The sequence below is a fragment of the Chlorocebus sabaeus genome, chromosome 1, assembly GCF_047675955.1.
Source record: "Chlorocebus sabaeus isolate Y175 chromosome 1, mChlSab1.0.hap1, whole genome shotgun sequence".
Lineage (NCBI taxonomy): Eukaryota > Metazoa > Chordata > Mammalia > Primates > Cercopithecidae > Chlorocebus > Chlorocebus sabaeus.
The window spans coordinates 86222575-86240064 of NC_132904.1; the positions used below are offsets into that span (position 1 = coordinate 86222575).

A 17490-nucleotide genomic window follows, 5' to 3' on the forward strand; every position below is an offset into this window, starting at 1 on the left:
AATTGTTATGAATAATGAGGGAAACAATTTACACATAGCAAATTTAAATATTACTCTCATTTTATTTGTTAATAAATATATTTTTCTTTTTAGTGGGAAATTAAATTTTAAAAAATTCCCTTCCGACTACAGAACAAATAGGAATTTGGCCTGTGGGATCTACTTGCTTATTATATGTCTAAGCTAGAGGAAGGAAAAAGCAAATACTCACTACCACTAGTAAGAACATTACCAAATCTGACGCTCTGAGGATTTCTGGAGCTTATAGTAGCAAAAAGAAAAGGGAAATTCTCTCTGAGATATCCTTTGTTGTAGGCCTAATGACAAAAGTTTGAAGATAAAGTTCTACTACTTATTTAGGTGTAATATTGAAAACTGATGTTACCGAATCTGGAACAACCAGTTTAAAATAAGGAAAGAAAGATACTGTGTTTTCTAGGTTAAAAACGCCCAGCTGGCAGGGGCCAAAGGAGTCATTCTCTACTCAGACCCTGCTGACTACTTTGCTCCTGGGGTGAAGTCTTATCCAGATGGCTGGAATCTTCCTGGAGGTGGTGTCCAGCGTGGAAATATCCTAAATCTGAATGGTGCAGGAGACCCTCTCACACCAGGTTACCCAGCAAATGGTGAGTGATCAATCCTTGAATATAACAGGAAACTTAACATTTGAAAGAGACTTTATTATAGAATTTCCTTTGGCACAATGGACTAAGCATGTCTTTTTTTATTCTCTTTGCATTTAAGAATGAAAGAATTTTGAACTCTAAAATGATTGGTTCAGGTCCCTTACCCCCTTATTTGGAAACTTAGGCCTGGTGGGTTTTCGAATTCAGACTTTTTCAGATATTTAAAAAATATTACAGTGTTCGACATATACCATAACTTGCATAACAGTGACATGGGGGGCTGGGACAGAATATGAGGAAAAAGCATATAAATATTTTTGCTGCAGAGTGTATGAATACTTACACTAAGTAGTAAGTGGGGGGTGGGAAATAAGGAATATAAATAGGCTTATGTCTGCTCAAGTTGAATTTTGCTTTCAAATGAGTTCAGCTCAGATCAGGTTTTGCTGTTAAATAAATTCCCCCCAGATTTACAGATTTCACAGTGTTTTTGGATTTCACAGTTGTGGGTAAGGAACAGGAGAGCAGAAGTTCCATAAACTTGTTAAATAGCCAATTTAGGATATAGAGCCCAGGAAATGCATATTGCTTCATTGCTATAAGATAACAGAGATAACTTCAAAAGAGTGTTTCCTAAATGGCAGCATTTTACTTGCATTAACAACCCTAAAGCTAGGGGATGTTATTATCTCTTATTTGACAGGGGAGGAAAGTGAGACTAGAAGTCAGCCCAAGATCACCCCTCCTCTAAATGAGCAGTTGGATTCAAATTCAGACAGTCTGGCTCAGAGTCCACATACTAGTCCTATGCTGAAAGACTCCCCTGTAAAACATTAACAAAGGGAGCTGATTTATTTTGAATGTGCTCGACTATTTGATGATGTTTACAAAAATCTGTGATCATTAAGTTTGTGTGGTTTAAAGCTAACTAAATTTTTAAAACTTGTGTGAAATACTTTACCAAGTTATCTGTGACGTTTATGTTTTCATCTGGTTTTACTCTTAAATCATAGACTCCTGTAAAGATTATATATGGTTTTTTTTTTTTGGCTTTGTAAATCTTAGAATGTAATATATTGTCAGAATTTTTTTTTCTTTTTTAAAAAATGATACATATTACCCTATAGCAAAATTACATAAATATACCTGAACTTTATTTACTCCACCTTTTATTTCCAAGTTTTAAAAAATGCAGCTTAGCCTAAGCTTCATTAGTTATGCAAAGTCAAAATAATGAAAATAAAATGAGATTAACTGGAATGTTTCTGTTGATTTTCTTCAGATTTGAATGATGGTATTTCAGGGAGAAAATTATGTTATTTCTACGAGACTAATGTTTATTGAATTATTTTTTGGGGGCCCTATACATTTTTATTTTCCTTCTAATTTTACTTTTTATTATGGCATAATTCTAACATATATGAAAGTAGAGACAGTTATCAACATGTTGTCAATCTTGTTTTATTTATCATTCCAATTTTTTACTATTATTCTAGAGAATTTGAAAACAAATCCCACACAACATATTATTATGTCATTTTATGCACAAAAAGAATACGGATTTGCAGTTACCTAAGTTTCTTATTAGATTGTTTTAAAAACACACAGAAAAAAAAAGGAAAAACAGCTCTAATTTTTCTTAAATCTGAAGAAATTATAGAATGTGTGTGCTTATTTTGAGGTAGAGTTTACATGCAATGAAATACATAGATCTTAAGAGTTCAGTTCAATAAATTTTGCGAATTGCATGTGTTTATGTCACTAAAAATAGGATATAAGGGCATTTCCATCACTCTGGAAAGTTCTTTTGTACCCCTTTCAGGTCAATTTTCTCTGTGTCCCCTAGAAGCAATCACTTTCTAATATCTAGCATCGTGTATTAGTTTGCCTGGGTTTGAACTTCAAGTAAATGGAATCAAACAGTAGATTTTTTTTTAAAGCTTTGTTTATTTCAGTGTAGTAATTTGAGATTTTCCATCACATTGTATGTATTAGTTTTTTTCTTTCAATGATTGAGTAGCATTCCATTGTGGGATTATACTATGGATTGTTTATTCATTCTTCTGTTAGAAACCTGGACTTTGTCTAATATTTGGCTAATATAAATGTGACTGTTATGAACAATTTTGTACACGTCTTCTTGTGGGCATGTGCTCATCTTTCTAGAGTAAATACTCAGGATTGGAATTGCTGTGCCGTAGTGTACATTTCTGCTTGACATTGCTTTTCAAAAGAGTTATCTTAAGTGATTGTATAATTTTAGACTAGACTCACACAAGCAATGTATGGGGATTTCAGTTGCTCTGCATTCTCGCTAACATTTGAACTGTTAATCTGTTTTACTTTAACAATTCTAGCAAATGTGACATTAGAATGTATTTAATGTGATTTACAGAGAACCATTTGAATGAAACTCAGTTTTTACTGGAAATATGGCAATTTTTTTTTTTTCTCAGAATATGCTTATAGGCGTGGAATTGCAGAGGCTGTTGGTCTTCCAAGTATTCCCGTTCATCCAATTGGATACTATGATGCACAGAAGCTCCTAGAGTAAGTTCGTAAGAAACAATGGATGGCTGTTTGGGTAATTTTCATTATTGATAGTTTTCAAATGTTAGCCTTTTATCTCCATTTTTTAGTACTTAAATTTTCCAACATGGGTGCTGCTTGTAATTTTATCACTATAAAATAGAATAGTGGTTCTGTTCTGGAATTTAGTATATACGTGAGTATCTAGTGTATGACAGCCATGAAAATGAGCCTTTCAGATATGTAACTGTAGAGAGCCTAATTGATCAATTGCTCCAGATGCTGTGCTTTAAAACCCCACTCTATTTGTGTCAAGACCGTGCTTCCTGTAGTTCTTCTCAGGCAATGACTGAGTGTGGCAAGGATACTACTACAGGCCTATTTCTGGAAGGCATGGGACTCCTCTGATGCAAAAGTTTAACCCAGGGACTCCCTGATAGCCTGGCTCAAATAGATGCTGCACCCCACACTCCTCTTTCTTTTCCTCCTCCCTTTTTCCTTTATTCAATATTAGACCTACCTTGCAGTCTAAGGATTTTCTCGGGGTTTCCTAGCTCTCTCCTCATTTTCCACACATGCTTTTCCCTAGTAAATCTCTTACTCATGTGTTCCTCTGACTAAGTCTGAGAGGACCCAGAATTACACACTATGAGAGCCACTTCCATTTTGTTTATATCTCTATTCTTCTTCTCCTTCTGCTTTCATTATCGAAATTTTCTGCTTTCAGTATCAAAACTTTCCCAGATTTGTTCCACTTAACCTGGCATTGGAACTGTTTCCTCTTTCCTGTGCTTCTTTCTCCCATTGCCATGTCCTTTTTTTTTTTTTTTTTTTTTTTTTTTTGAGACAGAGTCTCACTCTGTTGCCCAGGCTGCAGTACAGTGGTACAATCTTGGCTCACTGCAACCCCCACCTCCTGGGTTCAAGCAATTCTCCTGCCTCAGCCTCCTGAGTAGCTTGGATTACAGGTGCCCACCACTATGCCCGACTGATTTTTGTATTTTTAGTAGAGATGGGGTTTCACCATGCTGGTCAGGCTGGTCTTGAACTCCTGATCTCAGGTGATCTGCCCACCTCAGCCTCCCAAAGTGCTGGGATTACAGGCGTGAGTCACCATGCCCAGCCAGCATTATTCTTTAGAGGTGAGAGAACACTGACTTTTCTAAAAGTGAAATTGATAGATACCAAAGCATCTGGCCAGTTAGTCCCTTTTCTTCTTTGAGTTCAAGCATTTCTTAATCATTTTATTCCAATATTTATGAGGAAGCACTTTTTGACCTAGGACAAGGCAGTCAGTTTCAGAGGTGAGGAGCCAGACATCTAGGGAGTAGGATGCATCTGTTCAATTTAAGGGCAGATTGAGAAAGTACCCTGGTCTTTCTTCCTTGGGGCTATAAACTTTACTACATTGTTTAAGATTCAGGACACAGGCACAACTTTTGATAGCACCATAGACTATGCATTTGCCTAAAAATACGTTTAAATAAAGACTAAGTATTCATGATATTTAAAAGATAAAACTCATTTTAGCATTACTTGTAATAGTGGAAAACTGTAGACAACATAGATCTTCAACAATTGATATGTACTCAAATATTAATGACTATGATAGTAAATGAAGTGATTAAAAGATATTATATGTTGTACCAGAATAATTAATAATATAGAAAAATGCTTATGATATACTATTGAATGAAGAAAAGCAAATTTCAAAACTCTCTCTCTATATATAGTATTATCTTAGTTATATAAAAATTTAAAACATGGGGCTGGGCGCTGTGGCTCATGCTTGTAATCCCAGCACTTTGGGAGGCCGAGGCGAGTGGATCATGAGGTGAAGAGATGGAGACCATCCTGGCCAACATGGTGAAAGCCCGTCTGTACTAAAAATACAAAACTTAGCTGGACATGGTGGTGATTGCCTGTAGCCCCAGCTACTCGGGAGGCTGAGGCAGGAGAATCACTTGAACCTCGGAGGCAGAGGTTGCAGTGAGCCGAGATCACGCCACTGCACTCCAGCCTGGGCAACAGAGTGAGACTCAGTCTCAAAAAAAAAACAAAAAAAGTAAAACATGAACCTGTATTATCTTTGTAATTAGAAAAAAAGGATGCATAATATCATGGAATTAGATATGAGATTTATTTAAATGTTTACAATTTGGTCTGGTTTACTAGGTCAATATCACCTGTGCTCTGATTGTGTAATGGAATTACCTGATTGAAAAATTACAAATGTAATTCATCTGACATTACTGTGTCAGCCTCTATAAGCCATTTTACAAATACAATCACCATTAATAACATAACTTTCATGGAAAAGTGCATTTTACATTCAAAATTTCATAATTAAAAATAGGCATTTCTATTTATCCACTTTCTAAGCCATAATGAAATAGTCCATATAAGTGTAATTTAGTTTTTAGAAATTGTTTAAAAGAACATATGGTTTGCTTATGAATTTCACTGTGAAAATTTACTCTCTTTGCACATGTACCTTGGGAGTGTGCCAAGCTACTCAACTCTCAGGTTCTCTCAAGTGGGTAGCAGTTTAGCATTGTGCATTGAATAGAAAAGACAGTGTTTTACAAATGGAATATATCATGAAATAAAAGTTTATTAATACATGTGTGAGAAAATGAGGAGAGATATAAAGTTATATAATGGTCCAAGAATGCTGAGAACTTAAATAAAAAATTGATGAAATGTGAGTGATGGTAAAAACTTTATGTTGACTTGAGTGGGAGAGAAAGGAGACACCATGTATGTTTTTTCCTATTTTTCTTTACATATATACTGAACACAGTGTGATTATGCGGTTTTAATTTGTCTTCTAGAGTAACTTCTAGGATGATAATTATAGTGCCAACAGTAACAGTAATAGCAGGTATCCTGCATGGAGTGCTAATTATGCTTTAGCACTTACTGTTGTGCTAAATGCTTTACATACATCTCCTTAATTAACCTATAAAACAACTATATGAGTTACTATTGTGATACTCATTTTAACCAATGTTCAGAGAGTAAGTGAGAGAGCCGGGACCCAAATTCATGTCTGATGCAAAAGATACTTTGGTAAACACTATTTACTCTCTACTCAACTAAACAAGCATTTAGTAGCCACCTCTATTGATTATAGTGTTGTCTCATTCTTATGTCTCTGCTCAGGAGACCTTTAATGCCTTCTCACAGCCCACTCACTCAAGGAACATTTATAGAATGACTTTTATATTTCAGCCACTGCGGTAAAGGTAAGAATTAGGTAAAGATAGTAGTAATATACTCTCCTGTATTCTTGATTTTAGTAATTACAGTCTTCCCTTTTTAACTTGGTCAGTCTAACTAATGGTTTGCTAATTTTGTTGATCTTTTTTTAATTTTTTATTATTATACTTTAAGTTCTAGGGTATATGTGCACAATGTGCAGGTTTGTTACATATGTATACATGTGCCATGTTGGTGTGCTGCACCCATTAACTCATCATTTACATTAGGTATATTTCCTAATGCTATCCCTCCCCCCACCCCCCTCCTCACAATAGGCCCCAGTGTGTGATGTTCCCCTTCCTGTGTCCAAGTGATCTCATTGTTCAATTCCCACCTATGAGTGAGAACATACGGTATTTGGTTTTCTGTTCTTGCGATAGTTTGCTGAGAATGATGGTTTCCAGCTGCATCCATATCCCTACAAAGGACACAAACTCATCCTTTTTTATGGCTGCATAGTATTCCATGGTGTATATGTGCCACATTTTCTTAATCCAGTCTGTCACTGATGGACATTTGGGTTGATTCCAAGTCTTTGCTATTGTGAATAGTGCCGCAATGAACATACGTGTGCATGTATCTTTATAGCAGCATGACTTATAATCCTTTGGGTATATCCCCAGTTATGGTATGGCTGGGTCAAATGGTATTTCTAGTTCTAGATCCTTGAGGAATCGCCACACTGTTTTGCACAATGGTTGAGCTAGTTTACAGTCCCACCAACAGTGTAAAAGTGTTCCTATTTCTCCACATCCTCTCCAGCACCTGTTGTTTCCTGATTTTTTAATGATTGCCATTCTAACTGGTGTGAGATGGTATCTCATTGTGGTTTTGATTTGTATTTCTCTGATGGCCAGTGATGATGAGCATTTTTTCCTGTGTCTGTTGGCTGCATAAATGTCTTCTTTTGAGAAGTGTCTGTTCATATCCTTTGCCCACTTTTTGATGGGGTTTTTTTTTTCTTGTAAATTTGTTTGAGTTCTTTGTAGGTTCTGGATATTAGCCCTTTGTCAGATGAGTAGATTGCAAAAACTTTCTCCCATTCAGTAGGTTACCTGTTCACTCTGATGGTAGTTTCTTTTGCTGTGCAGAAGCTCTTTAGTTTAATGAGATCCCATTTGTCAATTTTGGCTTTTGTTGCCATTGCTTTTGGTGTTTTAGACATGAAGTCCTTGCCCATGCCTATGTCCTAAATACCTAGGTTTTCTTCTAGGGTTTTTATGGTTTTAGGTCTAACATTTAAGTCTCTAATCTGTCTTTTTAAAGAATCACCCTTTGTTTCATTGATTTTCTCTATTCTCTATTTTATTATTTCTCTTTCAATCTTTGTAATTTTCTTTCTTATGCTTTCTGAATTTAGTTTAGTTTTCTTTGTCCAGTTTATTAAGGTGAAAGCTTAGCTTACTGATTTGAGATCGTTCTATATAGGTGTTTACAGCTATGCATTTTCCTTTAAGCACTGCTTTTGCTGCATCTCATAAGTATTGGTACATTGTGTCTTCATTTTCATTCATCTCAAAGCATTTTTAAATTGTATTTCACAGAATTTTTCTTTGACCCATTGGTTATTTAGGAGTTAGTTGTTTAATTTCCATGTATTTGTGAATTTCCTAAATTTACTTTTGTTATTGATTGCTAAATTCCTTTTATTGTGGTTGGATTAGTAAAAGAAGTATATGAGTAATAAAATGATTGTATAATTTCAACCTTTTAAATTTATCCAGACTCATTTTACAGCCATGATTTATTATGAAAAGTGCTCCATGTGCACTTGAGTTACACTGTTTTTCAATTTCTTTCTCAAGGAAAGTTAGCCATTTTATATCCCAGCCAGAATAGTCACCATGCCTTACACTTGCTCTTTGCTTGCCCGCCTCTGTGCCTGGAATGCTCTTCACCCTCATTTTTCCATGCCCAGCCCTTATTCATCCTTTAAAATCCAGATCAAGTGAAACCTTCTTTAGAAAGTAATTCCTGATCTCACAAGCTGAATCAAGCTTTCTTTTGTCCACATTTTTTAGAACTTTACCTTTGATCTGTCATGTTCTGTTTTGTATTATGATTGGTTTTATATGTATTTTCTTCTGAGTGATTTATAAACTCTTTGGTGGAAAGACTGAGTCTTGTATATATTTATATTTTTTAGTGAATAAAACACAGTGCCTTAAACATAGTAGACAACAAATCTTCTCCAAATGGTCAAAATTGATATACTACAAGATACAGAATTATAAACTCAATACTGTCTATACATTAATTACTGGGCATCTACAGTCTACCAAATATGTTCAGAGATATTTTCCAACGTTTATTTGTACTTTCTAATATTTTTGTGGTTTGAAATTTTAATATTCAACTTTTAAATATTTGTGGAATTTATTTTTTATTTATAAAGTGAGAAAAGGACCTAAAGAGATTTATACCTCAGTAACATTTTTCAACTGAAACTTCTATTCTCCACGTATGTGTATTATTTTTTCATTGGTATATTAGATTCTTATATATAACTATTATTATGTTCTCTTCTAGTCATTTGTTTACCTCTCCTTGTGGGGACACTACAATCATGGCTTTATATTATATTGTTTTATGGGAATATGGACTATTAATTTTTATTTTGAAAAGGAAATACATTTACAAAGTTCACAATTCAAAGGGATTTATAGTAAAGTTTTCCTCTCATCCATTTACACCCCCAAAGCAACTGATGTTATTAGTTTATAGTATATTAGCATAGCTCTCTGCTGCAGAGAGAGGTCCTGGAAAAAAGTGTGTTGCTGGTCCACTGCAAAATGCAGAGGGTTTTATAGATGAGATGGTGAAGAGGTGATGTCTGATTTATATAAGTCATGGAAAAACTGGTTAGACCAGGTGTGCCATTTGCATAGGGTGTGAATTTCTGGTAGCCCCACCCTAATCTTTTTTTATTCAGGTAAGCTTTCTGCCTGAGCTGCGCCATGTTGCTCATTTCTCTGTTACTGTGCATGTGGTAACAAAAACAGGGAAGATGGACCCTCCATATGTACATACCTGGCCCCCAGGTAATAGCCTTTTTTTTTTTTTTTTTTTTTGTGAGATAGAATTTTGCTCTTGTTGCCCAGGCTGGAGTGCAATGACATTATCTCGCCTCACCGCAGTCTCTGCCTCCCGGGTTCAAGTGATTCTCCTGCCTCAGCCTCCTGAGTAGCTGGGATTACAGGCATGTGCCGCTACCACACCCAGCTAATTTTTTTTTTTTTTTTTTTTTTTTTTTTTTCTTTTAGTAGAGACGGGGTTTCTCCATGTTGGTCAGGCTGATCTCGAACTCCCGACCTCAGGTGATCCGCCCTCCTCGGCCTCCCAAAGTGCTGGGATTACAAGCGTGAACCACCGCACCTGATCGCAGGTAGCCCTTTTCTATTGGCACAGCTGCCGGCATTCCCCTGCACTTTTCAGCTTGCTAATCTATGTTTGCAGCTACATTTTTCAGGCTGCTTTTTGTTAGAAAAAATAGTAATAATTTATTGGGCTACTTTTTGTTAGAAGGGAAGCTCTGCCAAGGACTCTATTGCCCCCATTGTCTGGAATATTCATTTAACGGGAGCAAAATGCCCGTGGTAGGCCCAAAGAAGTCTGTTTTTGCCTTACAGCTGAATTTTTATAAAAATGTAGTTACAATTAAGGTAGAGATTATTCAGTTTGAACAGTCTTTTAAGTTTGTCTGGAAACACATTCGTCTCTCAGTAGCTATTTAGTAAAAGTATATTGTTTTACATGCCCCAATCAAGAATAAGTTAATCCATCATCTTAATACAGTAAAGGCAGATATGCTGAAGTGAAACTACAAGAACCCCACCATTTCATAAACATTACCATGTTTTCTTTCTCAGTAATCTGCTGAAAGATAACCAGGGACCATGGCATGTACTGAATGGTCTGCCTGAATCTTTATTTCTTAATTTTAAAAAATAGCGTTGAAGTTTTTAGGGGCTTCTGAAATGAAATCCTTTCAAAAGAAAGGATCCTCCTGTCTTCTTAGTAGATGTGTATGAAAGTACTTTGTAAAAAATTACTATATACCAGTGAGACAAATAACAATGGAAAATTTCAGAGAGTTAGACATCAAGCTCTTTCTTCAGCACATGCTCTGGAAAGCACTTTTAGATTTACTACTAGATACTGGTAACACAGATCAAATTCTTATCAATAATTTGAATCTTAATTATACCATTTACTAGTTGCATGACTTTGGGCATGTTATCTAATCTCTAAGCCTCCTGTGCCCCATCTGTGAAGTGGAGGAAGCTATTCCTCAGAATTGTGGTAAGGTTTAAATGACATATTTTATTCAAAGCACTTTGTACTCATTAAAGATATTATGAGCAGATTCTCAATAAAGTGAATCCATTAACATTTTAATGTGTTACTTCAGGTTTTTTTTTGTGGCTAATCATGTTTTTTTGTGTCCAACAGAAAAATGGGTGGCTCCTCACCACCAGATGGCAGCTGGAGAGGAAGTCTCAAAGTGCCCTACAATGTTGGACCTGGCTTTACTGGAAACTTTTCTACACAGTTAAGAGACTATTTTAATTTTAACTCTTTTAAGGGGGAGCCTTAAAGAAAAAAATACTAGGCCAGGCGCGGTGGCTGACGCCTGTAATATGAGCACTTTGGGAGGCCGAGGTGGGAGGATCACGAGGTCAGGAGATTGAGACCATCCTGGCTAACACGGTGAAACCCCTTCTCTACTAAAAATAGAAAAAAATAGCCGGGCGTGGTGGCGGGCGCCTGTAGTCCCAGCTACTCGGGAGGCTGAGGCAGGAGAATGGCGCTAACCCGGGAGGCGGAGCTTGCAGTGAGCTGAGATCGCGCCACTGCACTCCAGCCTGGGCGACAGAGCCAGACTCCATCTCAAGAAAAAAAAAGAAAGAAAAGAAAAAATACTATAGAGGATGACAGAAAAAGTAAAGTTTATGTAATACCAGCAGGAAACAAAACTGCAAGTTAGAACCAGTGTAATTTTTGCCTGTGAACAATTAGACATCTTTAAACAAGATTGAAGATTTAAAAATTATGGGTGTTGTTGGAACTCAGAAAATGGATAACCCAAAGTATGGTGTTCTGGCATGCTGAGCACTTTGAACTAAAGGATAAAAGTCCTTAGATGCAGCTTCAGAATCAATAGTTCTGACCTCCTACTTCACCCTACAAGAGCAGAGTGGAAGTTTCTCTCTGAAGTTCCCTTATCTGAAGCTCCTGTAGAAGGAAGACAATGACTTTCTTTCCCCTCCCTGAAATTTTATTGACCAGGGAAGATTGAACTCATATAATAGGAAGGAAGACTGAGGCATATCACTTTACACAGGCCTTGTCACAAGCTGTTGACTGTTCTCTAGTTCCATTCAAATTCCAAAGAGAATTATTTACAAACTATTGCCTGCTCTTCGGGTCCATTTAACTCTCTTGAAAATCGTTTACCATCCCTCAAAACCACCTGCAGTCCCCCACTTCCCCCTCCCCTGTGAAGAGGGTGCCAGTTAAACTTCAGCCATTTGGCCTTTGTTTGAGTCTCACATTTTGTTTGGCTCCTGTATACACTGGTGTGTTAATAAGTTTGTATGCTTTTTCTCCTGTTAATCGATTTTCAGTTTATTTTACCAGATTTGAACCTTCAAAGGCAGAGGGGAAAATTCCCTTAACCCTTATAGTGTTAATCTGTTAACCAGTTTTGTTTTTTTTTTAAAGAATGTCTTTTATCTTTGCATTAGAAAAGTCAAGATGCACATCCACTCTACCAGTGAAGTGACAAGAATTTACAATGTGATAGGTACTCTCAGAGGAGCAGTGGAACCAGGTAAAGGAATCATTTGCTTAGCAAATATTGATCAAGTAACTGTTATGTGCTGGATACTGTCAACCTCTGGGAGTGCAAAGTGAATCAAAACAAACAAACAAACGAACAAAGAAAACCAGTGGAACTCACCTAAAAACAAAATAAATAAATATGAAATAATTTTGTATTGTGGTACAGGTGGTGAAGAAAAGTGAATGTTTGGTGCTAGGCTGGGCAAATGACCAAGGCGAATGATAAACTGGGCAGGCCTCAATTAAAGGATCAAGGGAAGCAGGGTAGGGAAAGATGCGTTTTTTTCTGAGTTTTCTGAATTTTTTTTTTTTACTATATATTTTGCATAGGGAAATATCTTCATGATAACTATAAACATCTATATAAAATATCACACGCTTAGAAAATTAAGATAATCTTGTATTAATGAATCCTTTGCATAGTTTTATTTTCCACAACTAAAGCCACTGATAAAATATATGGACATATGATTTCCATAGAAGTTCGGATGATCTACTAATTAATGCATTTTATACATAGTCTTAGTTCATGAAGTCTCAGTTTCTTATGAACTATTTGGTTCCATATTTCTTACCAAAACAGATACTATTAAATGTATATTAAACATATTAATTGCATGTTTCTTATGAGCAGTGATTTATTTTAGATCAAGAATATTGATATCCTTGTTGTTTGCATATTCTAATGAGTACTAAGCAATATATAAGTGGCTATTATTGAATAATACTGAGTACCTATTTTGTGCCAACTCTGTGATAAGCATTGGAGATGGGGAGACAAAAGAAGACACAGACCCGAGACAAAGAGCTCACAGTTTGTGAAGGGAGCCATATACTTAAGGGTGATCAGTGCTTTATTACTCCTGAGAGCTGGGTAGGCAGAGAAATTCCCTCTTCTATAGAAAATAAAAAAGGTTCATAGAGGGAGAACATATTTGAACTGTACCTTAAAAACTGAATAGAAAGAATAGGAATTGGAGAACTTCCTAGGTGGCCACTATGTTCTCTTATTTTGAATGAATTAGAAAGTGGTAAGTTAGGTAAGAGAGGAGTAATAGAGAATTACAAAAAATGTGAATAAGGATAACATTAAGCTTTCTTAATTACTTATATGTAGTACTTATAATTATAGTAATACATTGAAATATATATTTGCTTTATCACATTTATGCTTTCTCAGATAGCAGAAACACATATTAAAATCAGAAATAACATATTTTCACAAATCTTAGGGAACCTAGCCTTTTTTTTTTTTTTTTTTTTTTTGAGTAATGAGCGCTTTGTATTTAGATGCTATTGAGTTGTTTGCAGTTTTCTCTTTTATTGACCCAGAATGACAAATAGTCTTGTATCGATGCTTTCTAGACAGATACGTCATTCTGGGAGGTCACCGGGACTCATGGGTGTTTGGTGGTATTGACCCTCAGAGTGGAGCAGCTGTTGTTCATGAAATTGTGAGGAGCTTTGGAATGCTGAAAAAGGAAGGTAATACAAACCAACAGCAAAAATGCCAACCTATCTGACTCTCAGTTTAGTCTTCAGTAAAGGGAGTATAAAAATACTACTTCAACCATTACATGTGTTTGGTAAAAATACCAATACAATTTTTAATATTGGTTGGTTAATTATATTATTTATTTTATTTTTTATTTATTTATTTATTTATTTTGAGACGGAGTCACGCTCTGTCGCCCAGGCTGGAGTGCAGTGGCTGGATCTCGGCTCACTGCAAGTTCCGCCTCCCAGGTTTATGCCATTCTCCTGCTTCAACCTCCCGAGTAGCTGGGACTACACGCGCCCGCCACCTCACCCGGCTAGTGTTTTTGTGTTTTTTTAGTAGAGACGAGTTTCACCGTGTTAGCCAGGATGGTCTCGATCTCCTGACCTCGTGATCCGCCTGTCTCAGCCTCCCAAAGTGCTGGGATTACAGGCTTAAGCCACCGCGCCCGGCCAATTATATTATTTATTTTTGCATTTATTTATATAACATTTATATTATTGATATTTATGTATTAAGTGATAATCTGAAATAAAGGAATTATACTGTTGATGGTTGTTCTTTGCAACTAAGAAGATGCAGATGGGTTACATCACTAGAGAAAACACACTGAAATTAGATTATAAGCCAAAGCTTCCTAGTTAGAGACTGTAAGCAGACGTTCCTCAGTCTCTTCTAACCCCAGACCTCAGGTTAAATGTATGGAGTAATTAAGGAGATAGATGTTCTGTTCAGAGAAATACTGGTCTTAGGTCTAATGGGATTCTGTCAAAAGTTTGGAATCTGTATTCTCATACCCTGAGCACGGGTGTGCTCTCACAAAAATTAGGTTTATACTCATAACATCATCACTTTGGCCATTTTAGAATCTTCATATGATAGTCAAAGTAAAATTTAGTTCAAATGTTTGCTCTTTAACATAATAATTGCACATTGAGAGCAAGAAGTTCATTCTGTTTATTGACCCTGCAAACAAGGTGTCTGGGGGCTGTAAAATATAACCTATACATTTGTAGCAACAATAAAAACAATAATATATGTTGTTTGCATAGTATTTACTTTTTTTGAGAAACTGTTTTTATATGTCCTATGTACTTTGAAGTCATAGCAACTAGGGAGAAGACATATTTATTTATCTTCTTATGTAACAGATAAGTTAACCAAGGTTTAGAGAATTCGAGAGTTTCCCCAGGATTACGTAGCTAGCATGTGGCAGAATAAGAGAATCAGGGTTTAAACTCAAATTTCTGACTACCAGTCCACAAAACCATGATGTCTCTATTTAAAATAAAATGTAAGGGTGCTCAGTTCTTTTTTCTACACAGCTATCTTATATTTGAAAAAAACAAAACAATGGAGACCTAAATTTACATAATTCACGAAGTAGGTAGTGTTTAATTTTGTTACAAAAATGTTTCATAATTTTGCTAGGAAATCCCTCTGGTAACTATACAAAACATCACTGTGACAATTATAAAATATGCCAAAGAAATGGAATGCTGATGAATAATAATAGGAAATTTGAATAATACTATTGACAAAAACAAAGGACTAGAGTCAACAGCTATAGTGTATACATTCTTAAGCACACATGAATATTTACTAAGATGATGAGTACTCACAATTTTTGGGGCACCTACTCAGTGCTTTCTAAACATTATTCCATTTAATCCTCCTACAATCAAGTGGTGTCTTCATCTTTACTCTCTTGTTCCTGGTATACAGATGAAGAAATGGAAGTTTAGTAGGTTTGAATAACTTTCCCTTAGTCATGCTGCTAGTGAGAGAACTAGGGTTTGAAACAAGATCTTGCCTTAACACCAAGGTCAGTGTTTATAACCTCCAAGACACATCACCCCTCTATTGAATTATGTGGTTTTCAGCAACAGCAAACATTGCTGTTGCTAACTGAGCCCTTATTGATTAATTCTGGCAGAGAATGGAGTGAAATCATATGACCAGCTGATATTGAACAATTGTTTATTTGATATCAGAACAATAGGAAAGAGTTTCAAAGGATTTTCTTTCAGTTGTATCTGCTTTCAGAAGACCGAACACATCTAGAAATTTCTTTCTTTGTTCTAGGCAGTTGCAGACCATCAATGACTTCCTATGCATAGCCAATTATTATAAACCTATTAGATTGTTTTATGATCTTGCAAGATCTTCACTGTCACATTTCCCCCCTTTTCTATGTAATTGTACTATTTTGTATTGACAACATTTTAAAATCTTACAAAAGAAAACTACATAAGTAAAGATTTTTACCACAATTCGCCCTTCCCAAATAATCAATGACTGCTTTTTTGTTTTGTTTTGTTTTGTTTTGTTTCCATCTGGGCTTGGTAGTATCCTGGGTACATTATGAATTTTTTTCTAACATTTATATATACACATATATTTTAGGGTGGAGACCTAGAAGAACAATTTTGTTTGCAAGCTGGGATGCAGAAGAATTTGGTCTTCTTGGTTCTACTGAATGGGCAGAGGTTAGTTGATAATTTGCTATAATATAAATTTTTATAAAATAAATTAGCCGGGACTTATTTGCCAAGCACATAAAAATATGAAATGAATATAATAAGAAAATATTCAAAGATTTTTTTTTCCCCAAAACCTGAAGCAACATATTCTTGTTCAAAAATCAACAATAAAAATCTCTGTTGCTAAAGAACTAAGTTTTGTTTGAACTTTTAAGAGCCACTGAATGTCAATTGTCAAAATTATCTTTATTTCCTGGGAGTATGAGAGTAAATAAGCAGATATGCTAGAAACCAAACATCAAAACGAGTCAGTTTCTTAACAATAAACATGAACGACCTAACAGACTTTTCCGTGAATATCTTCCCATAAACATGACATTTAAAGGGAGATTCTTCTCTGATTTGAAGGGAATGAAGCTATTTCAAATTTATGAAAAATATGAGGTTAAATTGTCTCTATTTCCTGACCATGAAGTCAAATTCTCCTGTATCATGTTTGATTTCTGTCATGATTCTATTACGCTTTCCAAAATATCTCCTAAAGCTAAATACATTTTTTTCTTTTTTTGAGATGGAGTCTCACTCTTGCCCAGGCTGGAGTACAGTGACGTGATTTCTGCTCACTGCAATTTCAGCATCCCTGGTTCAAGCGATTCTCCTGCCCCAGCCTCCCGAGTAGCTGGGATTACAGACCACCACACCTGGCTAAATTTTGTATGTTTAGTAAGACAGGGTTTTGCCATGTTGGCCAGGCTGGCCTTGAACTCCTGAGCTTAAGTGATCTGCCTGCCTCGGCCTCCGAAAGTGCTAGAATTACAGGCGTGTGCCACCACGCCTGGCTGTAAGGTATCCTTTTCGTTTATCTTTCTTAATTCATAATGACCCTCTCTATATTAAATTATGTTAAAAGTAAGGCAGAAATTTCCACCACCGAATATTTACTAAGCCCTTTGAAAAGTAATTTTAACTGCATGTATTGTTGGCTTTATATAACAGAAATATTAGCTATAAGGTAAATATATGCAAAGTCAATATTTATTCCATTAATTGCCAGTCATGCTGTAAATACTTATTGGCTCCTTTCATGCTCCAGATACTATACGAAGCCCAGTAAACTTTAATTTTCTTTGAAAAAGTAAATGATGCTCTTGTAGACCTAGTCAAAGTTTTATAAGAAAGAATTACGCCAATATCTGGAAGAACCTAAATATTTTGATAGTGTGATTTGTGTCTTTCAAATTGTTTT

General features: G+C 35.7%; 1 protein-coding gene across 4 annotated transcripts in view; it reads left to right on the forward strand.

The window, feature by feature from the left end:
- The window catches only part of FOLH1 (folate hydrolase 1), a 65428-nt gene that overhangs the window by 24436 nt on the left and 23502 nt on the right, over window positions 1-17490 (forward strand). For all 4 annotated transcript variants that reach the window (XM_008020467.3, XM_008020468.3, XM_008020472.3 and 1 more), the window contains exons 6-11: window positions 440-626; window positions 3083-3176; window positions 10872-10970; window positions 12167-12252; window positions 13629-13748; window positions 16168-16250. In XM_008020467.3, the coding sequence (XP_008018658.3) occupies window positions 440-626; window positions 3083-3176; window positions 10872-10970; window positions 12167-12252; window positions 13629-13748; window positions 16168-16250 (669 nt within the window). The remainder of the gene's footprint in view (window positions 1-439; window positions 627-3082; window positions 3177-10871; window positions 10971-12166; window positions 12253-13628; window positions 13749-16167; window positions 16251-17490) is intronic.